The 26,685-nt window shown below is 38.8% G+C and overlaps 3 protein-coding genes across 14 annotated transcripts in view; 1 reads left to right on the top strand and 2 right to left on the bottom strand.

The window, feature by feature from the left end:
* The window catches only part of LOC100651445 (WD repeat-containing protein 47), an 80,028-nt gene extending 59,339 nt beyond the window's left edge, over positions 1 to 20,689 (bottom strand). For 2 of the 5 annotated variants that reach the window (XM_048407801.1, XM_048407802.1), the window contains exon 1: positions 19,279 to 19,343. In XM_048407801.1, coding sequence (XP_048263758.1) covers positions 19,279 to 19,328 — 50 coding nt within the window. In that variant the 5' untranslated portion in view covers positions 19,329 to 19,343. Of the gene's footprint in view, positions 1 to 7,802; positions 7,976 to 15,132; positions 15,213 to 19,278; positions 19,344 to 20,596 lie in introns of those variants that run through there. The other 3 variants (XM_020863753.2, XM_020863751.2, XM_020863752.2) reach the window with 3 other exon arrangements.
* A 208-nt stretch (positions 20,690 to 20,897) lies between these two features.
* LOC100651327 (E3 ubiquitin-protein ligase MYCBP2) overlaps positions 20,898 to 26,685 on the bottom strand; it is a 260,738-nt gene continuing 254,950 nt past the window's right edge. For all 8 annotated transcript variants that reach the window (XM_012310258.3, XM_048407788.1, XM_048407790.1 and 5 more), the window contains 12 exons: positions 26,461 to 26,632; positions 25,990 to 26,375; positions 25,705 to 25,834; positions 25,224 to 25,630; positions 25,045 to 25,159; positions 24,780 to 24,970; positions 24,290 to 24,718; positions 23,839 to 24,207; positions 23,544 to 23,768; positions 22,679 to 23,451; positions 22,201 to 22,571; positions 20,898 to 22,042 (listed from right to left, as the gene is read on the bottom strand). In XM_012310258.3, the coding sequence (XP_012165648.2) occupies positions 21,927 to 22,042; positions 22,201 to 22,571; positions 22,679 to 23,451; positions 23,544 to 23,768; positions 23,839 to 24,207; positions 24,290 to 24,718; positions 24,780 to 24,970; positions 25,045 to 25,159; positions 25,224 to 25,630; positions 25,705 to 25,834; positions 25,990 to 26,375; positions 26,461 to 26,632 (3,684 nt within the window). In that variant the 3' untranslated portion in view covers positions 20,898 to 21,926. The remainder of the gene's footprint in view (positions 22,043 to 22,200; positions 22,572 to 22,678; positions 23,452 to 23,543; positions 23,769 to 23,838; positions 24,208 to 24,289; positions 24,719 to 24,779; positions 24,971 to 25,044; positions 25,160 to 25,223; positions 25,631 to 25,704; positions 25,835 to 25,989; positions 26,376 to 26,460; positions 26,633 to 26,685) is intronic.
* Positions 23,567 to 26,685, top strand: part of LOC100651566 — a 36,796-nt gene continuing 33,677 nt past the window's right edge. Inside the window, exon 1 of the mRNA XM_012310255.3 lies at positions 23,567 to 23,700. The gene's annotated coding sequence lies outside the window, so the exon portion shown is untranslated. The remainder of the gene's footprint in view (positions 23,701 to 26,685) is intronic.

Genomic DNA, 26,685 nt, shown 5'->3' with positions numbered 1-26,685 from the left:
TCAATATTTATTAACTCGTCGGTTTTACGCAAACATTTCCAGAGAAATAAGAAACAATTTTCCCCAATGATCCACGAGTTCTCGCAGAAAGCCAAAGATTACCTTTTATTCCGGTTCGTTTACGGTTTCCTGACTCAGCTCGTTCCCAGATCGCGTAAGATTTCCCTGCCATTAACTCGACTATTCCTTAATTAGTATATTAACGCTGAAGACGGCGAACTCTCGTCGAGGACACGTTTCACAGCCCGGACCAGGCAGCAGCGGTTGCGGCTGCGAGACAACCGAGCGACTGAACGAAAATTCAATTTCGGACAATTTGCCGGCAGCGTTAATTGACCCGAACAGAGAGGCGAGAAGTATGGCCGGTGCACGACGAGGGGGCATCGAGTGTCTGCAACCGGAAAAGGAGGGCAAACACTGATCGAGCAATTTCTGATTTCTCGCTCGGGACCCGAACTTTCGAACCTTGTATCCGACCCTACCGCCCTTCGTTCATCGTGAAATGCAATTTCTTCGAAGCTGCGAAATTTCAACAGTGTTTGCCATTCGTTACGCTCGTCGAAAGTGCAAGCGACGAGATAAGGAAATTACTCTGTGTAACGAAGTTCGGAGACGTGCCTCAGAGAATACACGGGCTATGCAGATGCACTCCAGCGATTACGGGCAAGCGGATAGGCGAGGCGAGAACGTGAACCGGGGATAAATTCAGCATTTACGAGCGAGCTTCCCGTCCGCGCGTTCTGAAGCAGGACGGTGAAGAACGAGCGGGAACGAGCAAGTTTTTGGAGAGAGAACGTTTCACGGGCGCCCAGGAGATTAATTTTCGCAAGGAGAGTTGCGGCTACTTCTTGCCGTGCAGCCACATTTAATTTCCCTTTAAATTGTGAAACTTGGCGAGAATTGGAAAAAATCACATGCCATGTCTTCGCAGTGGTATAATTCGCGTTCTCGATGCGGTAGTTTGAAAGGTAAAAGTTACAATCGAGATTGGAATGAAAGAAATCATACTTTTATTCATCGATCAAGTCCGCGAGATTTAATGGTCGGTTTTAACGGTTGAATCTAGCAATCGTACAATGTTGCGCGAATAGAGGGTATCTGTCTGTTCCGCGGACAAGAGTATCGATGTCTGTGCTATGAATAGCTGTTGCAGTTGACAACGAACAACGGTTAGGTATTTTTACGAAGCCATATCGTCGACCCTTTTATTTGCAATTTTTCAGTTTCGAGACTCGAAAAAAATTATAAAGAATTGCCAGTGAAAGGGAGCCAAAACGATAATTATTCAAAATCGAAGACAGTGCAGCCGATTTCTTTTTTTTTTTTTTTTTACTTTGGTGAAATACAATCAACTTTATTGAGATAAAAAATATGAAAGTCCAAAAAGTACAAGATCGATGTAACTTAATTTAGTTACAAAAAAAGAGAAGAATACTGTCAGACGATGAAATTAATTAAGAAAAACGATCGAATAATCGTTGACGATTCGTGTTATACTTTAAAATGGTCGTAAACCCACGTTGGAAACGCGATGGCAATAAAAAGATGGCGAGACGTTTAAAGTGCACTGTAAAATTACAAAACACAGGACGTAAAACACGGTATAATTTTAGCCACGCGATTATCGATGCTTCGTGGTATATAATCGAAACTAAATTTCTCAGCACTGTTCCGCTTACGTTTCACCCGGCTCCGTCACGGGTTTACTCGGCTTTCGTTACCAGGCAAACAATTCGACTCCAATTTCATTTTAATTACGCCGTGATCCTTGTATTTCGATCTCAAACAAGCAATTTTACTATCGACGATTGGACAGGTTATACGAATCCGCGTGCTTTTCAAACGAAGCGGATTTTGTAGAAGTTCGGAAAAGCTGAAGCTCACAGCTGTCGGTTCTTTTTTTTGCGATAAATCTTTTGAAAATTCCATTTATACTTTAACGAGTTTGTTCACAGAGGAAAAACTCTCTTTCTATCATGTAGAACTCCATAGAAACTCTTGTGGAGCTGTACGATAAGTCATCTTTATTAATCCCTCTCTTTCTCTCGTTTTTATCATCTGAATAAAGAGATATATGTATGAATTTGATTTTTAAAAGAAAAGGTAGTGGACGAGAAACCTTAGACAAAGAATTCAGTAGCGAACTAAACGGTGATTACATCGGAATATAACGTTGTATGAGAGTCAATAACCAGACACGATTGTCAATAATGGGTAAATGGAACGAAAGTTTTACCGATGAAAGTTTTTGTTTTTTTATAGCCGTCGGTTCTTAGTGTACGTAATTCGCTGCGCAAACCAAGCAGCGCGCTGCCAGTTATTCATAAACGTTGACCGTCTACTTATTAAAATGGCTAATTGATACGAAATCGATGGGGAAGTGCGTTTATTGAGCGGAAATTGCGAATCGTCCACAAATTGTTCCACCACGTTTACCGTCCTATAACGACCTATGCAAACTCATCGTTATTCTCGTAACAAGTGACTCTAAACGACTATAATTAGATACTAGTTAAGGGGAGTCGGCATTTACCAAACAAAACTATCGATCGATATTTCGTTCGCAAAAGAACAGTGAGTAACAATGCCACGTATTTTGATACACATATACGGCCTCCCATTGTAAATGCGTCCAATTGTTATTTGTTTTCAAAACAGCAAATGTTCAACATGATCAAGATCGATATATTATAATTTTTATAAAGCAAGATTTGTGAATAGACACACGGAAAAACACAAAGACCTTCATCTATGATATATTGTACGTAGAAGATGTACAATTTCCAATTCCAAAAAATATAATATTTATAAAATTCCAATGGAAGGGGTACTGTGATAAAGAAATAGCTCTACTTTCCAGTAATTTGAATAAACCAACAACAACCAACCGAAGATCAACCACAATCAAACCACCTTTTCAAGCGTGTCATATATTCATAGTCAACTAATATCCATAGTAATAAACTTTTCCACGTTTAAATATTCGCTACAAATAAAATTTTAATATCGAAGCTGCCCCTTTATTACTGCAAACTCTTTAATTCCCAACTCTTTAATTCCCAAAAGGTAGAATTTCCAGATGCAAATATAGCAGAGTTTTCAAATGCAAAAAAGTACAGAAAATCGATACTATCAAATATTACAAGCTTGGTGTAAAAAAGGTTTTCCTACCAAGGCCAACATATAGAGCAGTTGTTAGACTGATAACGAAAGTAAAGAAGAAATGAACACGTCGCTGAAAGGAGAAAAAAATAGAGAAACGCTCTTTAATTTGTATTCTTGAACGAAGGTAAAAACAGGTCGGTTCTATGGAACGGTTCTATGGCTCCTGAAGCGCATTGCCCCTAGCCAAGGAGCAAAGACACAAAGAGCGAAGTTTAAAAATCTCTCGGCGGCTTTGAAAGCCCGGTCATTCCTCCATCTTTTCGATGCCGACTGGCGGCGTTTAATGCCAGAGTCAGTCCACGATCCTTTACTATCGGTGTTTCTCGGCTCCTCGCTGCGTTCGTAATTCCGGCTTTCAGACGTCCAGACGGCCACCGTGACACTATTACGTATGCGCGATTCAAATGTCCGATTAATTTATTCGATAACATTCACGGAGAATCGATATACGTGTGCCTCCTCTCTGATTAATAAATCCATTAATAAAACGCATAGACGACCCAATGAAACGTCAGAAATTTCATTTTTTTCGATAGTTAAATTAGAAATTCTTCGTGTAAATATAGAAATTTTATTCTTGGGGTTCGTCTTATGAAATTATACGTTATGTCGTTTCACGTAATTACAGATATACGATCGAAACGTAACCTGATCGTGCAGTAATCTTTAATTAAAACCGATTCATCAAAACTTTCACAACTTCACAAACCTCGTGTCTTCAGCTCAAAACTTGTCCCTAAGTATTCCACTCATTCTCCACGATATTTCGTCAGAAAGTTCGGGTAAGAAAGATACGATGCTAGTGACTGCGTCTTATCTACCGACACGATTTATACCTGGAAGCTTCGAGCAGTCCAAGTTCTTCTAAAACACCACACGTACCTATCTAGCACAAAAACCACATACTCGTAAAATTCTCTGTTAAAATAATTAGCCTGTTTCTCGGACCACCTTGAAATAAGGTGGATAACTTGGTTCTCCTAGTCACGGAATATTACAACGATGTGGACCAACGGCCTCGGACACGGCGTCGGACACGGTTCGATTCGGTACGTTTACCTGCATGGAGCGCCATAGCGATTTATAGAAGGGTAGTATCCGGTCTCTTCGTGGTTCAAAGCCGTATGGCGTGCTTTCTTCATACTGATGCACGAGTAAAGGAACCATTACCCGGTCTGTAATGGAGGTATTCAAGCAGCTCACCTTTGACCCGAAAGCTCGTGGTACCGGTGCGAGTTTACTCAAGAAGATAGCCAGCCAGTGACAACTTTTTCCTCCTTTTTCACGCGACACGAATTCCTCGAGAAGGCTACCGCCTCCGGGAAATCTCGAAAGCCTCGTTTAACCGGATGAAGACCGTGTGTGTCGTCACGAGACATTCGTTTCCTTGTAAATCTCACTGCGCGTTTACATTAACGGTTGGTAAATAAATGCGAGTCGATTACGAGACGAACAACGTGAAACTCGTTGTTGCATGCGTGTCACTCGCGTGATTAACACGTTTGAGAGTTTCCTATTTTCACGATGTCTTCGATGGAAACAGAATTTCCCCACGATGAGTTTGGCTTTTTAAGAAAATCGATGTACTATCGCGGATCGCTTCGAACGTTCTCGAGCTACGTTGGATGCAAATAGGTTAATCACTTTCGAAAGACTGAAAGCGAGCCAAATCGGCCGATCTCTTGTTACGCTTAAAAAATTGCTTCTCTAGAAAGTCAGTTGTAACACGACGACGTATTATATTAGACGAGATTTGTCTTAACGATATCATCGAGAAAACTTCAATTTGGCAAGTTTTCAGTATAACAACACTTGTATAATGAGTTTTAGCGTTTTGGTAAAAGAATTGCTAGAAAGTGGGTGAAAGATGTGGCGATGATATTATTAGATAGGCTGCTAGAATGTATGAAGTTGTTCGTCAAGTTCGGACGAGGTAAGCAGCGATTGCAGAAGCAGGGTCGAGCGTGTGGGAAGCGTAAGATCGTGGGAAGCAGAAAAGTAGCAAGCATATTGTAGGACTGTTTCCCAATCGTTGAGACGATAAAGTGGGAAAAGAAGGGAGGAACATTGCCAGGACAAAGTCGGAATACTCGTCGTCTTCCTGAGTAATTTTACAAAGTGGTTGTATACGAGATCTGGCTTGCTGCTATTTCCATTGTCTGATGAACAAAAAGACCAGGAAAATGATTACACAAGCTGATCCATCGAACTACATTTCGATACATCTTCTTTTATTATTATAATTGCTTCATCGTATTATCCTCGTCGTCTTTATCATTCAGAAATAATCCATATTAAAAATTAATTGGCTTACTTCAGATTAAGTCTACCATAGCGAACATTATTAACTCCCAATCGCTGTTTCAACAGTATCTATCGATTTATCCGTTCATCTACCACAAGTATCCTCAACACTGCTACATTATTCGACATTCATGGGACTACTTGTATGAAGGAAGAAGATCAACCTGTCAATCCAAGATTAACCATCATCGTGCCTCTGTACGCACAGAAGGAAGAATGACAACGTAATTCGTCAGCATCGTGGCATGCCATTCACTCTAGCGCAATTGACGGTGCCCTTTTGTTTACCGAGTCCCCTGCCTACAAACTGCACGGATCATGGATTTTTTAATTGCCAGCAAGCTCTGAGCGTGGATGAGCACAGAAGGGTCTGTTCACGGGTTAATTCTTCTCATTCAACCTCACATTTTATACATGTGAAACAATTTCTTGTGAAACTAAATCTTTTACATACATTTGTTACATACATTTTCGGTCATATCTTTCAATATACATCGGCCCACGAAAAAGTATTTGAATTCCTGTAGATATCCTTCGTGTATTATATGAAATTTTTCGAAATTTCATTAATACATATCAGTGGATTATTCATTATATTAATAAACCTCCAATAATGAGGAAGCCCAAATTTAACACTTACATATTTAAGATGACTACTTATGCTGTATAATGGAATTTTAAACATATAACTTTGTGCATATTTGCAATAAATATTTGTTTAATAATAAATAATTTGTTATTAATAAATAAATATAAACGCTTAAAATAATAAAATATAAGTTTCCCATGGCAAGTGTTCATATATTTTCGTAAACCGCTACACATATTTTTCGATATTACGAATATCTTACTGAAGTCATAGTCGATGTCAATATTCATCAAAACAGCAAAGCTCTTTCTCTTTAAAGACCCGTTTTAAGCGTGGCCTTGCTCTTGGGGTATATCGAAGCTTACTCGAACGCGTCCATGCGGCACCCTTACTTTCTAACGAGTCCTCGCCGCCCTCGTCCATTGTCTCGCGGACGAATCAGCCCCGACGTGGTCGATAAAGCGCGAAAGTAGCTCGCCGTGATTTATCAAACCGTCGCTCTCTATAGTCGTGTGGAGAATTGAACAGAGAGGATGAAGTTCAGCTTAGGAGGTCGTCCGATAAACCTCCAGACTCGTAAATTACCGCCATCGCGAAAAGGCACGATGTCTCGTCGATCGTTCATCTGTATTAGCCTTTTTAGAAAGCATTTTAGAGCACCTCCAACGAACACGTAATATTTTACACCGTATAAAGAAGTTTTGTTCGTTAAAATAGTTGACGACAACATTTTGTTCTCGTTTTAGCTTACAAAATATTTTATATTTTGCACGTTTCAAGCCACAACCATCGTAACCACCGGTCGATGCGTGTTAATTTAATTTTTCAGGCGGGTTGTGACGTTGACAAATTTCCGGAGTGACGCAACAATTCGGGAAAATTTTATACAAAATGGGTACAAGCGAATTTACACGGTACATCGTTGGAACGTTATCGTACGCTGGGGAGCGACGCGTTAGTAACAGCAACGCATGTATCAACGAAGGCATACAAACCGCGACGCTCGTGCCCCTGCAAATCCAATCTGTCGATTCGCATCCCCTGTGCGATCTTTCCACTGTTTCACGGCCGGATCGTTCCCTAATACGGTCGATAATACGTGTCGGAAACAGCTTTTCGCGACCAGTTTGAATGATTTGTGCAAAGCACGTGATTATGTAAGCGGATTGTAAGGGTGGAAAGCAGATTTCGCGGTTCGCCATGTAAATTATGCGTATCCCACATTAGGGCGAAAAAACCCTGCCCTCCGCCAACATAGGAAGCCCATATCTCGATCTAGAAAATGGTAGAACGAATCCATAAAAACCGCTGGAACCTGCGAGGATAGAGTTAACACATAACACTTGCTATGTAGAGTAGAACAATTCACGCGGTGTTTCGCAGAAACTAGCCTTCATTAAAACAAATTAACCTTACATCGTCTCGTCAGGGCAGGGAATAGATCTCGTGATACTTTGTCGTTTCGCGTACGGAAATCATAATATTAGTCGAGATACGACTGCCGTTGTTGTTATCTGTGATCTCTCGTTATCAGAGATATCCAAGTAATTTATTAATTCATTCGATTGATATTAAATCTACATTTTGGACGAAACAAATTTGTATAATATATCAATTCATAATTCAAATATTCAATATTTGATTATGAAATAACGCGATCCAATGTAAAATTAAATTTCGTCGAAAGATAAATGTTGGAAACAAATTAATGGGATTGGCTTGTACAAAGAAACTACGTATTTACTTCCTCTTGATCGTCTGCTTGCACGTTGTGGACATTCACGTAACACGTAAGAAGGTCGAACGACTCAGTGGAACACGCATCACAATCTCACACGAAATCTTACGGCGAACGGAAGCACAGAACCGGAAGCACGTGGCTGAACTGCACGAACGACGTCGCAAGAAACACTGACTCGACGCCTGGCGTCGAATCGCTTCTGCGACGGCGCCTCTGTATCTCCGAAACGCGCGTCTATACGCAGACCGTCGCACGCGTCGAAATGCCTCGCGGAAGATGAATGCTATCTCGAAACTCGGAACTGCTGAATCGCAATGCTGTGATCGAACGCTTTGTGAACTATTCGAGCTCCTCAAACAAATGTTTCGAACGAACTGGAGTTTCATAACGATAGATCTATTTGAAGGAAATGCAAGTGACAAACTTTTATGAATTTTTGGAATTTATATTAAATTAGTATTTAAAAAAGTGTTGAAATTTATTTACTTTTATTTAATTTCGAATTTTGAAATAAGTTAAGATTTCATCGAGATTCCAATATTTAGATAATGACCTTTTTATTCCACTTTGTAAAATCACAATTCAATTAAAAAACAAAATAGCAGACGTGTAAGAGCTGATACTTTCGTATTAAATTTTAAATAGAAACAGCCCACGCAACGTGAAACAAGTATACTATATGGAAGATGGTACAGAACAGAATCGATCTCTAGAGAGTCTGGCATGGTCTAGGTGAAGGATAAAAAATGTCTCGATTACGTCACTGGAGAATTCTTGGAGTACCCTGGTCCATATTGAACGAGAAAGGAAGATGTAATTAATGATAGAGAGTAATTTGATGAGAAACAAATTTATATTGAAATGAAAGTTATACGTGGAAAATACGTAAACTTTACTTATACTCGATATAAAGAAACGAAATAAAAAAGATATAACTTAACTCCTATTACAAAGAGAATAAATAATTCATAAGCAAGCAATAACAATTAACTTCGTCCTGTTCATTAAAAACTTCATAAATAAATAATCCCAGCGTTTTTTATCTATACTTTCGAGATTAATTTTCCTTCGCGACTACTAATTTACCGCGTAAACGAAACGGTATAGATCTTACCACTTTTGAATATAAAAAGAACATAGGAACTACACGCAGGATTTTGATCAAGATCAAAAGTTTCCAGGCGAATCGAATAATTTAACACGTAACTCTTGTTATCTCGCAACTCTACCGCAACTGAAATTAATTTAAAGAATAAAAGTCTATTATATCATAACTTTTTTTCTTTTTGAAGCATATTACACGTTCCTGCTCCAATTATATACTGTAACATATAATGCAAACGGTATAGTTGCGCTAAACTTATTAGAGCCTTGAAATATTTTTGAACGAAACCTTTTCTTCGGAGTATCGTTTCACAATAGGGAGAGTTCGTGTCTTAATCCTATTGTTCAAGTAACGAAAGGGTTAACAAAGAAGCGTGTACTCTCGAAGAAAGGAGATTCAATTAAACGACTACCCCTCGCTCGCTATTCCATCTACTCGACCACGCCAACTACTTATCTGCCGGAAGTACTCGGCACGCACTGTTCCTTGACACTTCGATTAGCATATAACGTAGTAAGCAGAATCCATTCGTTCTCTCCACGATAATTACGATAATCGTAATCACCTAATCCAAACCAGCCAATTTTTCACGCCACGATTTTCACGGTTCAATTATGATACATATAAAGTCAAAAAGCGTACAAAGTGTAGATGATAGATTGAACATCTTGTAAAAATAAGCATTTACAAATTGTTAATGAGATTAATCAGTTAATTGGAACGTTCACGATTATCAGACACCAATGTTATGCAAAGTACAGATAAGGTAAGTGTGCACACAATCACGAAAGTATTCGAACATTTATAGACATCTATGCGCGTGTGTATTACGTTACAGTGCTAATGCAATTTCAAAATATTGTATATAGCATTATTTGCACATAAAGATTTTCTATGGTATGTGTGCAAATATTTTTGTGAGTTTACTACTACCAATGTAGATACAAATTGCAAAATGATAACAAGTTTGCAAACATCAGTAGTGATGCGTTAATAAATATGAATGGCGACGCGAGCCAATTTCTCCTATGGTATAACGTTTACGATGAACAATAGAATTACACGGTTTGACGTATGAAATAACGTCGTATGCTAATTCGTACATACGCCACGTAGCCCCGCAAGTTTTCGTTCTGAAAGAGGATTAAATGGTGGTAGGCGATTATTTTGCATTCTATGTAACCGCACATTCCTGCGGTACGCAAACGGCGACCATCATCAAGGAATTGCAGCCTCATTCGATATAAATGAAATCTCTCAAAAGAAACGTCGAAATTCCATTACTTCGAAATTTTACTCTCAGGGAATCTTGTGACAGTAAATAAAGAGCAACGATAAAACATAACCTGACTCGACTCACGATCGATACTATTCGCAATTTCATTCACAGCGTGATGTATAGCGTATCAATCACCATCAAACGAGGAATCACCAAGTATATTCGAATTATCATGCAATTGCTGTTTGTTACTATAATCTCCGGTAATAAAGAAGGAGATATGATACTGCGATAATATTTTCAAGGTTAAAGAAGAAAAGGAGAAAGAAGCCGGGTATCTTACATAAATGAAGACACGCGAGATCTACGGAAGAAGGTTGGCTCCGTATACTCCACGAAGTTTCATGTCTGATCGTAGAAAATCAGATTATTTGGTGTATAAAATACGTGTCCTGAAAACGTATCGACTTCCTCTCCAACCATTCCCCACCCCTTTGTCTCCGAATGACAAGTACGTTTTATTTACGCTTGCCACTCGTGGCGACCGAACACCAAAAAAAGATTTACTATCGTTGACTTTCGTTTCGTCACGGATTTTAATCTTTCCGTGTGTCGTTCACCCGCAAGAAGAGTGATTAAACAACGAGCACCAGATAGCAGAAAACATAATAACAGCTGAGAACTAACTAACAAAAGTTCCACCAAGCAAAGAGGAACAAAGTCTGAAGCCGTCCGAAAACCACAGTGCAGCCATTTCCTAGTCGATGTAACGGTAGAGACTTAAATAACTCACGAGTAGAGGTCACAGCAGCGGAACCATCGACTTTTTGGTGAATCTAGAATGAAAATAAAGCTCACGTAGCTCACCGTCGGTGATACTTACGAGAGCGCCCAACGTTTAAAACATGATAAATTGAAGAGATAATTTCGAACTCCATTCTACGTTTCCTAGAAACTTAATCTGTGTATTGTATTTCGTCTGTGTATTATCTAGTCGCAGAGACTCTGGGACTACAGACATATTTAGTCTCTGTGACTAATAATTCATATTAAAGACTTGTTTAGTCTCTGTGATTAAATAATATCTGCGTATCGTTATAAGAGGTTATTGCATTATACACTCGGCTAATTCAGTACATATACTCTTCTCGTATACGCTTCTCGCTCAAGATAACAGAGACACTGGTTATCGATTTACAAGATTTTTAGTATTACTTATTCACTGCAAGCTCTACATTCGGAAAAGCAAAGTTTACCAATGTCGACGAATTTACTACTGAAATTTTCCCTTGACCGTCTCTCGAAGCATTTCGTCCTTCATCCTGTGAAAAGACGGGATATTCTAACAGCCTCCCATGGACATATTAGCTACCGACGTTGCTCGGGTCTGACTTGCATAGCGTTATCAACATCGCGATAAATATAATCTCATATTTCCTTAAACAACGTTCTATGAGATTATAAATCTTATATAACGTTCCGGAAAACTCTAAGAAGCAGTATCGCAAAGCATAACACGTTTCTCACATAGTATACCCAATCTCTCTGACCCTTCCTTGACCTTCACCTACGCATTGAACTTTATTGCTCACGGTCAACTTCTATGTAAGGAACTTATAGGTGTATACGTTTGCGTTTGACGACTTGTATTCCTTCCTCGAAATTCCACTTTGAATGTAAATTTTACGGATGTTTCACATCGAAGAAGGAGCAAAGGTAGAAAGTAATGACGTTCTCGTACACGATTCGCTCGATTACACTCGTGGCCTCTTTATAACCGGCGTCTGTACGCTTTTAAACGACATCCGCACGATTATGGATGCACGAGGGCACGGAAATTATTTGCGACCAGCTGTCGGCGGCAGTTTTACGGTGAAAGTGAAACGTACGAGGCAGTCGATTAATAAATAGAGGGGCCTTCCCTCGAACCAATTTCTCGAACGCATCTGGAACTTCCTCGATGTTTGTCTGAACGATTTAAGAATAAGGCAGATTCGATGAAATACGCACGCGATAAACAGCAATTAGCTGAACAAGTTGCAGAGAGAAATTTCTGGATAAAAAGTCTCGACGGTTTCAAATATTCAATGGAGAAACTCTATTGGAAATATTAATCAACGAGGCGAGAAGAGACTATATTCCTCGTTCTTTATGCACTCTATTCTGAATGGGAGATATTGAATCAGTCGGAGAAATCGAATCGAACGTGTTAACAATGAAAACAAAGGGGGGAGATGAAAGATGTTTCTACGTTCATATACCACTCGAACAAAACCCAGGAACGAAAAGTTCAAGCTAATTACTGAAACCGAAACGATATCTGTTTAAAAGTCTTATTACGCGATTATGTCAGACATTTCTGCGCAAACATTTATTATCCATTGTTCGATCCAATCTACTTTTCGAGTTCCTATAAGGAGATTAAAGCGAAAGAAGACAATTTAAATTCGGCTTCGCGCGGATGTAACCAAGAACTGCGACGATTCGCAGAGCAACGTTCGTTCCGGACTGTGTACTTCCTTTAATTGACTGTGTGTCTTTCCTCTGCCCAACACGTTCACACGTTCCTTCCCATCTTCGACATTTCCCTCCTTCGATATCAAAGCGTACATGCAGCAAATCATGTTTCCATCAATGGAAAATCGTGGAAACGGATGGGAGAAGACAAGCGGACAGGAAACCGTTTCTGTGCCGGATATGGCACGGAATACTAATAGGTTGTAGGGTAATCGTTATACCTGTATCATTTCCGATTCCTTTTTCTTTTACTTTGTATTGTAAAGCGATATAACTCAGATGAAAAGGAACCAGGTATATTATACAACTTTTTACGATTTAGAAATTTCCGGCTATATAGAAACTTCCTTGAAACTACGACTGAAAGTTGCTTACGCAACTCTCAGTCTTCAAAACTTAGAAATTCGCTTAATGTCAAACTTCTCCAATTAATCTAACAAAGACTCATAACAATGAAGTATCTGAAAGTTTCATTTTCATATCAAGATATACGGCATTCGTAAGTTTCGAGAAGTTATCGCGTATCAACAACTAAGATTTATTCGCGTTTCACGACACATAAAATAAAGTCAATAAGCAAATACATAAATCAAAATCAACAAATTCCTTTTCATACGATTGAATGACTGTAATTTCTTCATTTAGCAAATGATATTTAAATAGTTCAAGCAAAAAGTGTACAGACTAGTTTGAGCAGACCCAGTTAAATTATGATAAAAAACACTAAGGATCGAGAAATTATCGAGCACATTCAACATTCCTACTAACCCGCTCGTAATCGTTAAATCTGCGTTATATCAATGATTCTTCGTCGATGGGCTTCGCGTACATCGATTTTGCGTAAACATGCGTATCAGCGCAATTCGTATTGAACAAATAATTCTCCCCTTCTTGCTCTTAGCAACCAGTGGTTTCAACGAAAATCGTGGAGGATAAGGCTATGGTTACGCTGAATGCTTTTTCTGACGAAGTGGCATGAACTGAAATATATGAAGATGATAAGTACATTTTCCTCGATTTTCTGACTTTAACGTGACTTCATGACTAACAGACATTTTCATTCGTCAAAACGACAGTTTGCTAAAAAAAACACATCCATTATAGCCATAGTTCAAGAGCAGTTCGTCGTCTATTTACCACCTGACTACATATAGTTCGCAAACATGTTTGCGAAACACAGTGATATCGCGTAGTGTGGATACAAAAATATTTGCAAACATCTTGCAAACGCTGTGCGCAAACAATGTTTTTGAACTGTTCACTAGCGAGTACGAGCCTTAACGAGTGCTCAAACGTTCTCGCGTACCGAATGGATTTTCAGTGACAAATGACGCGTTTGATGCAATATGTAAACTCCCGTGGAGTAATCGAACTCGAAAGAAAAGTCGACAGATTACTGTTTCGTATACACCGTTACTCATCGATTTCGAAAGAGGCAAACAATTAAAGAAATAGGCAACAGCACTTGGAAGGTCGAATCAACTGGCGCGTCGGCGCCGCGATCGATGTTTCGGAGTCGCTATCGGCTCTGTGCTTCTTGGTTGAGCGACAGACCGATAAATGAGGAACACGAGCGTGCATACGCGCGAGAACGAAAGAACGAACAAACGAACGAAAGAACGAAATAACGGACAAACGAACGAAAGAACGAACAAACAAACGAACGAACGAACAGATAAACGAACGATTTCAACGTGGAAGGCCAAGTTCGTGGCGACCTTCGTCTGCACGATTTCAGGTGAGATCGTGACTAAAGAACGCGATCGAGTATACTTTCGATCGTTCTACCAAGGAATAGCATGCTGGTTTATCCACGATGGAGAAACGAAAGATCGTTGAATTTCACCGACCTAAAAAACGTTCGTCCACGTTGCTTCCTGTCGTTTGAATTTCGACGATAAAACGAGCAATAAAAACAATTTCGCGTGAAATGGAATGCTTTCGAGTCGAGGCACACGTAGGATTCAACTTCGTTTTTCTATCGACGATAAGTTTAGATCGGTTAGAATGGTTAGACGGTCACCTCGAAGTCATTCGAAAGAAGTTATTCGCGCGACGCGGCAACAATACCGTGAAATAACGTTGTTTCTTGCAGTACAGCTCCGACCGCAGAACCTCGCGTAACGTTAAGTGCGGCTTTTTTAGTCTGATCGTCGTGTCCGTTAGATTTCGTGCACCTATCGGGGTAAAGGGGGACATTAGTGTAATTCCGCGTAACACGAGCAGGACTTTAACCCTTAACTGAAAACATCCGTGCGTTACGGTTCTATGGTAATACGAACGATTATGTCGGCTACGCTGATGTTTCTAACAGTATCGAACATTTCCGTATATTTTTTGAAAGCTTCACTAAAAGACATAAAGACTACTGTGTTAATATTAATTGTAAAACGATTTATAGAGTACATAAGGAGTAAAAGAAAATTAAATACTGTTTAAATTTGCAGAATTTAGTTAAGACATTTCATATGAAATATATGACCATATTGTACCTTCCTAAGGTGTCTTTGGAAAAATCCTCAACCACAGTAATCGCCGATGAAGCCACGACGACCATGGTAGAGCTTCTCTCCCATATCTCGTCGTTGACCAAGTGTTTCTATTTTGAAAATCTTGTTCTCAAACTGTAACACTAATAAACAGCATCCACTATCACTTCTAATGAAAAAATTGCTGCTTCATAGACCAATGAAACACCATACGAGGAAAAAGGCATTCAAACAGTTTCTGTCCACTCTTCTTCTCGTTTTCAATTTGCAATGCAAAAACACTAGCAGACTTCACCGTTCGAAAGCTTTATCAATCATCATTTTCGAGACACGTTTACAGGGAAGTTCGTGTAGTCAGTTGGTGGCAAAGGGCTAACGACGCTTTTAATTAACAGCGAGCGAAAGGATACGCTAATGCGAGTCAAGAGCCGACATTCGTCAGCGCCTCAACGAATCAACTCGTCACTCGATATTCATCAAGCTAGGTCAGTTACGAACTACATACTTCTCTGGCCGTCACGAAACTTCTAATGACCCGAGATACTCGTCTCACAGGAATACACGACGTTTCGCGAACATTTTTATCGACACTGCCGTCTAAAGCTCACTCGTATCGAACTCGATCAAATACTTCGTATCGTACGATCTCGGCAAAGTCATACGGTCGACGATTCGCACATTGAACCTTTATCGGTTCTGTGTCCGTTTGCCTCGCGTTTGCTGAGAATCTTCGAGTCACGCGAGCATTCCATGTATTACAAAAACGTCGATCCCTCTAAATATAAAACGAAGAACGATCGAAGCTGAATCACGGTTTCGTGGAGCAGTTCGCCATACGTCTCTTTTCCTCTCCGATCCCACTTTTGGATGCTCGACAGGTTTGGTAAACAGGAGCGTTCTCGGTGGCTGGCCTGATCAAAGGATGATTCGTGAAACGAGCAACGACGTCTCGGAAACACGGCACGCGAGCGCGCAGAGCCGGCGATACACCGTCTGCAGTGTTGATGTGAAGAGGAAGAAGATACGACTGAAGGTGCTCAGCGGCGTTCAAGGCGCATTCACCTTGGCTCCACGCACCTGTGTGCACGCGTGAGCGAATCTGCGCGCTTTCTCTCTCTGTCTGTCTAGCGGATACACGGCGTGCACACGCTCGTGACCGCTCCGGCTCGTGTCCACGCGAATTTTACGCTCGCCCTGCGAATCGCCGGAGAGTTTCACCGCGACCGGCATCTACGGCCTTGATCTTGGCTGGCGATGTCTTGGCCACCGATGCTCGGGGACACAGCTCGCGGGTCACGATCGCGGTTCGAACGACGTCGTTGTGTCGGTCGCAACCGGTTCGAGATGGTAGCAAATATAAAAATCCGAGAATTGCGCATATCCGTGCTGGCATTCGAGTGTCGCGAATTTTTTACGTTTGAGAGAACACATATCGTTATCGAATTTCTTATCAAATTCTACGCTTGTAGGATATTTTTTATTCCTCTTCGAAGCTAAGCTAATTATCCGCATGCTCGTTGTAGATTATCGATCATCACGCTCGTCTGCTTTTTCAACGATTTTCCACGTGCGTACGTCGCCTAGTTTCTCTGAAAGTCAGAATCTTGCACACACGTAAAGATCGACAGAATAGAAGATGAGAGAGCGTGAGGCAGAAAAGGGCAATTAAGCTCATCGGAAAGAGGCCAGACTGGCGGACGCAACCTTAAATACCTCCCAGCGCAATTAAAACATCGTTAATCTCAGTAATGAGAGCGCACGCGTTGACGCAGCTTTAACGCAATTACAATATACCGTGCGCTGTCACAGTCTGAATGCGATGAAACTCAAGATTTAAATACACATCTGCGATCCTGATGAGTGATACGACTTCAATCAAGTCCTCGTATAGTCTACCGATATAACCTTCCTACCAAATCCGTTAACCATGAGGTTCCCTCTTCAGCGAACCGAGGACGGAATTAATTCGCGATCGAAAGTCATTTTGCCGAACTCGTTCCTCATTGGAATTCGGCCTCTGAAACTGCTCATTTTTTCTATTCTCACTTTGTTTCTAAAATAGAAATATTCTGAAATGTTGTGTTTCTTCTCGAGGATACCATACGTCGGGGACTTCGTGATCGAAAGATTATTAATAATAATTCTAACTTCGGACTGGATTTCTTTAAATTTGGATTGTTTTTATTTGACTATTGTAATTTCTCAAATGCGTTTCCAAAGATATTATACTCATTAATATATAATAATATATATACAATAAGAAATACTGCAATATTATCAGAGATTCCAGACATACCATACCATACAGATACCAGATTTTGTTTTAATTCACGGATCAACTTATTTTAGCTAAAATCCACCATTAGATCTAAACACGTATTTCATTTATTTTTCAGTAATAAAACATTACTTGATTTTTTTAACGATAATTAATTATATTTCTGCAATAATTTTTTCGATTCTTCGTCAGTATATACCAACGAATCATTTGAATAATAATAGAAAGATTTTAGTATAAATTTCCACAAGCTTTCATGACTAAATACTAAAATAATAACGTGCCTTAATATTTGATCCATTTTATCTATATTTTCCTCAAACTATATACTTCGTCACTTGTACCACTTTTTCTTGTAATCACTAGTTTATCTCGAGCCATTCATCGCTGTGAGCGACATGCGTCCAATTAATGCACTGGAAGTGTCTACCGACGCATTAGTAGCGTTTTCAACTTTCTAACGCGACAAGCAGAAGATAAAGGGAAGAAAGCACATTTACGGTGAAAATTCCGAAAGAAACCAACCATGCTTTTGAAGCTACAAATATGTGCCGACCTACGGAGAAATAAAACTTGCAGGAAAAAGCATCGTTAATTGGCATCACTGATTGAAATATACGATTAAATCAATGATAAAGACGAAGCTTCCAGATTGTCAGTCTAACGGAGAATTTCACGGTGGATCCAATCACGATAATTCGAGTCACGGAAGCTTCTAATTAGAAATGAAAATTATACGATGGGGAAAATGTTTGTCTATCAGATCGAATGGAGCAGAATATATGCATAGTGCGGTTAGACAAACACGCAAGCTCATAGATCTAAGCCGTTAGAGACTTGGAGGAGTATAGGAAGTGTTTAATTAAGATGGACTTTAATCTTGAAGGTAAGGACGATATATGTGATGTGCATGTGAAACGTGATGTGCAAAAAGAATATTCTTGTGTAGAATTGCAGTAGACTAATTTTAGAGTGCTAGAATTTGATCTAAGAAATGGCGACGAAGGCAACGTGGTTTATGACACGTATGAATTTGGTAATTTAGTTAATTAGGGAATAACTAAACACGCTTGCTTCTGCCTTCATTTATTACATAAACATTTAAAATAGAATAATAATGGGCAATTTATAATGTATCCGGAAGAAGTGCAAAATTTTAAAGACAATAAGAAAAAAAATAGACATCATTTCTAGCATATATAATAAATATGCACATATTTTTCTAGTTTATTCATGCAAATATTTCATCATAAAGAAATTAAGGAAAGAAAATATTCGATAAATACCGATAATAGCTGGTAAAAAAACTAGTAATACTTAATCTAAATGAATACGTCGAAAAAGTTAAAAGACATAACAGCCGTGTTTAGTAATGTCCGAATTTAAGGCCGATTTCGGTGAAAATCGTAGAAAGTATATGTAAACCTTTCGACACATAGTGCAGATATCGGCTGCGACATATGGCACTGACGCAATGCATACGATTCAATAAAAATAACGGGACACGATGATCTCTCGCTGAAACTGGTTTTCCGGGGTACCGGCGATGTTACTTCAATCACGATGGGGCCCCAAGCAGCGTAGTAATCATAGAAATTACTGTTGCACTAGGCATTGACCAGTAGTATTCGGATTTCACTAAACATGGGTCATCGGATTAATTGAACGCGAATGTAAGCGCGATACTCTTCGCAACAGCACTTTCATTCGATCGTAAAGGACGTAATAACCAATGTGAAACTGAATGAACTATACATACATGAGTTAGCTACAGAAGAAAAAAATATTTAAACATACTGAGTATCATATAATAAATACATATGTATACATATATCACATGAAAGAAAAGCAATGAAATGCTATAAAATAACCTGCTACGGAGGTTGATCTCCAACTGGCTCACCGGCGCAAGTAATGCCATTTCCAGAGAAAACGGAAACAGACAAGAACGAGTCATTCATTGTCACCGACAAAGTGTACTTTCTCAAATGATTGTGTGCGTATAACGATTCACCATGAGCGACAGGCGCGTGCTCGAATGCGTGAGATGCGTGAAATGCATTAGACCGCGTGGTACGCACGTGTTTAAAACCAGTTTCACGTGAATCTAAACGACTCCCGCAAAGCGTATTTCCCATTGGAATGCCACGGTCGCAATCTTACTCAGCCGGTAGTCCTGACGACCGGCTGATTCGTTACAAACGCGTCAGATCGTGTCATAACGTATTAAAGCATGAGCACGTCCAAACTGCAGAGGCCAGAACCCTCGCCATTCGACCCATTATTCTTTTATCGATAGTCGAGTCGCATGCGAAATAAAACGTGCTTTGCAGTATGCTCTTCCAATACCCTCCGTACGAAACAATAATTTATCGCAGGCATTATGGTTACGACATTGATTTTAATCATTCATAGCACACAGTGGTTCATATTAAAGTTTGATACACACCGACTGACTCTATGGTTTTCATGATATCGATAAAGAGCAAGTACGAATATTTTTGGTAGAATTTAGAAAATGACCGTTAAGTATAAATTTCGAAGTAAAGTTCTATTATATCCAGCGCTAGACAATGAAACTGAAAGGCATTGTATCTATACATTATCGACTATCCGAATTCAAGGACCACTTAGCCTCGAAAGCGTCTATAACTTGACAGCACATCGTGTTAAGTGAGCAAAGTGAGGTTAAGTATCGACACAGCAGACGACAACTTGGCAGGAATTCTATGCCCTCACAATCTAATTTCGAAGAAATATTCCGGGAACGTGAGTCAAAAGAGCAATCTACGCGCATAAGAATATTGTCTGCACAGAGTTGATCTGTCTGTTGCATTTTATAAAGACTTTCGTAAAGAATCGATCGGTGTGTTTAAATTCATGTAAATCTTGACTGGAAGATTCTCTTTTAAACAAGGAACTTGTGTAATTTCGTTCAATTAGGCTATCGCTCGGCTTGTAATTGGCTTCAATTCGTGGTAAAAATAAACAGAGCGAGTTGACAGTAATGCTAGCAGGGTGGCACGAACGTGCGTAGGAGATCATCTCCAACCAAGCAGTTGCTCGATCGTTTCCCACCAAGAAAGCAATTTCCCGCCAAAGGCCGTTCAATGGGTGAGTATACATAACTGACGAGGTTCAGGAATTATATAACTATTGTTGCACGACTCGCAAATAAAGGCTACTTACCGCTGATCAAGGCGAAAAACGTCAGGATCGCGCGCACACACACACGTTACACCTCGCACTGCTTAAGGCAAACTGCCGTACCGTGGCGCTGTTGTTCATCGCCATCTTGGATCGATCAGTCGGCAGTCGAAAAGTGCGCAGATTTTGATTCTCGAACTGTTCTGACGCCATATTCGAATAACGGCCGTTATGTTCGTCTTGAAATTAGAGGTGAGTAATAAACTGATACTTTTCTTCACGATCATTACTTTTATCTAATCTGCATTAAATCAAAGCACAAATAATAACAATCGACGCTTTATATGTTAATTACCGTCCACACGTTTTATTTGTATATGAATATACACAATGATACTATCATCTCGTAAATAGCGCATATAATACAAAGCGTTATACCGATAAATAAATAACGGCACAGGTTTTATAGTACACGATCTATTGTAGTACACGTTTGAAAAAATATAAAAACAAACAAGAAAATGAAAAACATGATAAATACAAATTTCATGACTATATTGAATAATAGTGCAAATGTAGTACAATTAGTTCATTCTGTATACCACGGATAATAATTATTCATTCAAACTTCGATTTTTTTTTTATTTAATTTATATATTCTTCACAATTGAATTCTCATTTTTAAATAACACACTTCTTTCACATACATAATTTACCTACATACATAATTCATTAGGATCATTGCAGATAATAATTAAATATTTCTTAGGTGACGTAGAGAATTATATTAGGTATTTATATATATATATTATTTTAAACACTTATAGCTAGAATACTTTACCAAAAAATCACTACACTTTGTATGACTTATGCACGTGTGCAAGTTTTCCTTTTTTTTTTTTTTTTTTATTAGCTTTGCATGGAAGTTTAATATACGCACAAATTTTCTTCCGCGTCTATGCGTTTTAGTAATTTCTATCTCAATAATTACCAATAAAAACGACTTACGTAATACTTAACAAATATAGTTTCACGCGTCACCAGATCCTCACTTATGATTGTAGCTAGATTCAGTTTTGTCTATTTGATTTCTCTTGCATCATTATATTGCATCAATTCCACTTTTGCGATCATTATAAGAATTCTTAAAAATCAATATACACATAGCACTTCGATACACATATTCGTAATTATGAGGATGGTTATATCGAACTATATATCCGTTTAGTCATATTAGTATATATTGCATCGATAAGACTCAATAAAGTTTTAAGAGTCACTCTTATCGTGTCGAATGTAGCTCGTATAAGAGCTATGTCCTGTATCAATATATTAATAGATAGATTTTGTAGATCATAGATTTTGAAGATTTTTAGAAAGTATGCGCGTTGCGACAAATGCCACAGCCGAGAGCAAATTCTTCTCCAGTCGGTGGATGTTTCACGTGTAATGGACATTCGTCCCCCTCGAGTTGTTTTGCTTTAGGTCCTAATAATAAAAAATTATCTATATATGACATAAATTATATAACATTATGTAGAATAAATTTATATTTGATATCCTTTTCTATTAATAATTTGTATAGTATAATTTCAAAAACATATCATAGATAAAATTAAGGGGTAAAATTAGAAGGAGAAATCTACCTGCAGGGCACGAAGGCAAATCGTTCTTTGGAATGGTGGTGACTCGTTGAAAGTCGTCGTGGCAGGGGTTACAGAAGTGTGTAGTTCCAAAGCAAAAGAAGACTGCCACCGAGCAACAATAACGACACTTATACTCTAGGAAGTCTGCTCCGTGCTTCGGACACATCTGAGCCCTTGCCACGTCGCTGCAACCTCCACACACTAATTCTGTGGGATCGAACGTTTCTCCGCCTACTTGTGCATCGCATCGTGCTTCACCACCGTAATAGGCCTTCTGACATTTATAACAGACATAATATGCATAGCGTTCCATTGCGTATGCAGCAGAATCTTGGTGATATCTTCCACCTGTTCCAAATGCTGCTTCAGCCCTGTAACAATTAATAATCGTGTAGACATGTAATCCCATATACGTTTTAATATTCAAGCATAATATTCTTCTAATATTATCTAATATTCAGTATAAACTTGTACATACTTATGCAACCCTTCGTATTCTAATCGCATTAAGGCTTTTCTTCTGACATCTTCATAAAGTTCTTTTATACTAGCCAATTGATCCGCCAAAGTAGGATGTTCCATCGGAACTTTACAAATTGGACAAAGAGAGAATCCAAAAGTTATCCTAGGTCCCACCCACCTCTTCATTAAAACATGCCTACAGCAATGCAAATGGAATACGTGCCCACATTGTAACTGAATCGCAGGCGCAGCAGATAAAGCTTCGGTAAAGCAAATCATACACATGTCATCAGCATCTTGTTTCAGATCACTGCCTGGTAGGCATCTGTGTAGACAAGGTAGACAAATATTCTCGTTTCGAACACCTCCACAAATATGTCCACACACGTGTACTTTGCTGCACGCATTTTTACCGTGCTCTTGACAGTCATGATCTGCACAAATATTCCCTACCGCTAGCAGCCCTGTATTACCAGTAGTACCACAAAATCTGCACATTCCAGATGTAGCGCCAACAGGTTTCCTTGGTGAACCATCACGAAACTCTACCAATGCTTTTAACGTTCTACTGTCGGCTAGAGCTAAAATCCAAAATAATTTTGTTCGACCACAGCCCTCGTGAAGGTCTACGCGTATCGCTTCTTCTTCTTCTTTGCAAACTTGTCTTATATGCATTCGTGTTCTCCTATGTAAATGCAAAATTCTATCACACTCTGCACATAAGTTTCCGCAAACGTTGCATTGGATGATTGCTGTTGTTTCACCATCGTCGTGATTACTACATTTTGGCTAAGTAAAAAATTTTTAATTTTTTAATTGGATATATCAAGATATATGCATATGTATAATAAACTTCTTAAAAATTAGTTTAATATTCTCACTCTAGGTGGTGGTGGTTGTCCTTCGGTACCGCTCCATTGACCAGAAGATAATCTTTCAACATGATCAGAATCCAATACACACAAAGAAGAAAGGGCGAGCCACAAAGTTGGAGTTTTGAGACATTCTGCCGGGTCACGACTTTTTTCATCCAATCTGGTGAGATTTAGAATATTTTCTGCTATCGCTGCTTTAGTTACAGATGCCCAAGCTTCTGATAATTTTCCCTGCAAAAATATATATAATATAATTGATAAAGTATAAATACCTCACAATTTTTAATCAATTAATACGTACCGACGCCATATCTTTCAAAAGTTGAATAATTACTTCTGCCAATTTTCGAGTCATACACCCTCTTAACCACCATCTTGCTCCAACTTGACTTTTGGGATGAATACTAGTAGCTAATGAAGCAGTTTGCAAAGCTTTTCCATTTTCTTTCCCTTTTACTTTAACTTGAACAGTTAGTGCTTTAGCAATGCAACTTAAGAAAACATCGAGAATTCCTGGGGAATGTTCATCAAATTCAGTAGTTTGCGGTAAACCATTATTTGCCGCGGATACAATACTAAAATCTGTGGGTGGCAATCGTTTGACACTGATAACATTAGCTAACGTTTCTGGCTTAATTTCTGGTAAAATTCTCTTCAATAAAGATGTTACCTAAATGATTAAAAATATAGTATTAAAAATCAAAATTTAAATATAAATATAGATAGGAATTTAGAAAGAGTAAAATACATACTTGACGTTGTACTCTTGCTGACCCAGTATGTAACAAACTCAACAAATCTTTCAACAATCCATACTGGTGTGACAGATAATACTGTCCTACGGAACTACCACTTAAAGCCAGCACCATAGATAACATTTCAAAGCAATATGTATCGGCTGCCTTAGGCAAATCACTGTTATCACTCAACAAACTATTAGCAGGAGTTGGAGAACATAATAGCGCCTCCCATTCTTCTCTCAAACGAAGAGTCTCTTTTTGAATAGCTTGAACAATATGTGTACAGACTTGTTTTTGTAAATGCGTCAAATTATTTCTGCTGAACAAAATTCCAACCATGTGCTCGCGAAGATCGTTGCTATCTTCCAAGTCTTCGTTAGTACCTTCCGTATTATCTATTTGCTGTTGTGGTTGTTCACCTTGTATAAGCTTGCCGAATACCTGACAAATGAAACATATTAAAAATACATATTATACCAAGAATAGTGTATAATTAACGTACTTGAGAAGTAATTAAGCGGAACACTTTTAACGTTTCTGCTTCACAATTTCTTTGTTGAATCGTTTGTGTATTCAACTGTTTTCCAATTTTCAAAGATTCTCCTTCAATTTCGCCTAGGATTCGTATTTGCCGTACTCGCAAGGAATTATCAGGGCCTTTCAGTTTAAGACCGACGATAACGTGACGTGGATCTGCAAGAAATACGACAATAATATTCACAATAAAAGATTCATATGGTAATTTAAAATACATAATATGATGTTACCAATAACTGGACAACTAATCCAACCGGCAGATCGACTTTCAATTTCTTCAGTTCTCAATTTGATCATTTCATCTGCATTATTACCTGATTGAAATGTAATACTAGACACTTTGTGCTGTAACATAAGTATAATGAATATGAAGACATAGTGGGAAAGTTAAAGGTCATCATTAACTTACCGTTAAGTCACGACAATTATCGATATGTATGTACACCATTCGAGGGAGAGAATGAGCACCGCAAATGATGGTAATCGTCTTAGTTTTGTTTCGATCTTCATCACCAGATTCCCAGAAAGTTTCCGTCGAATTATCAGTCAAGCTACCGATCATAGCTTGTCTACTCGAGGCTTTTATTTCCACACCACACGTTAAATCTTTCAAAACTTCCACGCAACTATTAACTTGTTGAGAATGAACCGATTGATGGCTTTCATGCATGCTCACTGTAATATCTTCTTCTTCCTCGGATCTCGAAAGTATTTTACTAATGTTACTAAAAACGTGACTTCTATGAAGAAACATGTGATCCGCGGGTGTAAATTTAATGCCCCAACATCGAATAGCAGCTTGTTGTAAAGGAGAACCTAAAAATTAATCCATTAAAATTTTCTATCTTCTATAGAGAACAACAATTCTATAAATAATATGAAAGACATACCAGGTGGTGGTAAAAGCATCAAGTCTGCTATAGTTTGCAACAAAGTATGAAATACGGTTGGTAATGGATTAACAGATTCACCTGCTATGACAAGATCGCTTAGAGGGTGTTCACATACTCCGATCATTTCCTAAAAAATTGCTAGAAGTTTATTTATGTTTATGAAAGAAGTTAGCGAATTAAGCACACAATGAGTTTGGTAGTTTCTCTAAAGTTCCAGTATACGGAGTAGAAACCACGAAAATGTTATAATATAGAATTTAATTATTGCGTTGGTACGCTTACATGGTCATCCTTTTTATCGGTTTTGTTATCTTCATCGTTCGCATCTGGAATGTCAGACGATATTGTGGGTGTCAGAGACGCAACAAACCACCATAATAAATCATGGAGGCAAATAGGCTGTGTTACACTCCTTAGTAGCCAGTTTAATGCTTGCATTGCATAAACTCTGCAAGCAGCATGTCTTAGCGCTTGCTTCATTGCATATTGTAGATGTTGTAAATTGTGTTGTTGTAGGACAAACAGCATCACCGGTCTCATGAGGATTTCTATTTTATCATTACTCGTGACTTCTTCTTGACTCGTCGAGACAATTGCCGATTGATTCATCGATGGTACTAACTTTTGTAGCGCGGCAGAAGGATAGCATAGAAGAGATGATCCGGCGTCTACAACAAAAAAAGGAAATATTTTTACTATTACTAATTTAAAATTAAAACTCTAACTGTAATTAGCATTCGATTGTTCACATACCAGTATTCATTTCACTACTACTATTGTTTCGTTTTCGCATCACGACGACTCTACCATCGTTCGAATTTCTGGTCCAAGGGGCACCGGTGGACATCGACACAGATCGGTGGAATATTCCACGGCCTTTACCACCTTCACTGTCGCTGTCACTCAAAGGGCATTCCGACAAAGGCTATACAATAATATATAAATACAGTCAAGAGTTAACAAGTCCTCAAACAAAGT

Source organism: Bombus terrestris, chromosome 7 (assembly GCF_910591885.1).
Source record: "Bombus terrestris chromosome 7, iyBomTerr1.2, whole genome shotgun sequence".
In the NCBI taxonomy this organism is placed as follows: domain Eukaryota; kingdom Metazoa; phylum Arthropoda; class Insecta; order Hymenoptera; family Apidae; genus Bombus; species Bombus terrestris.
This window is presented reverse-complemented; position numbering and strand designations above follow the sequence as displayed.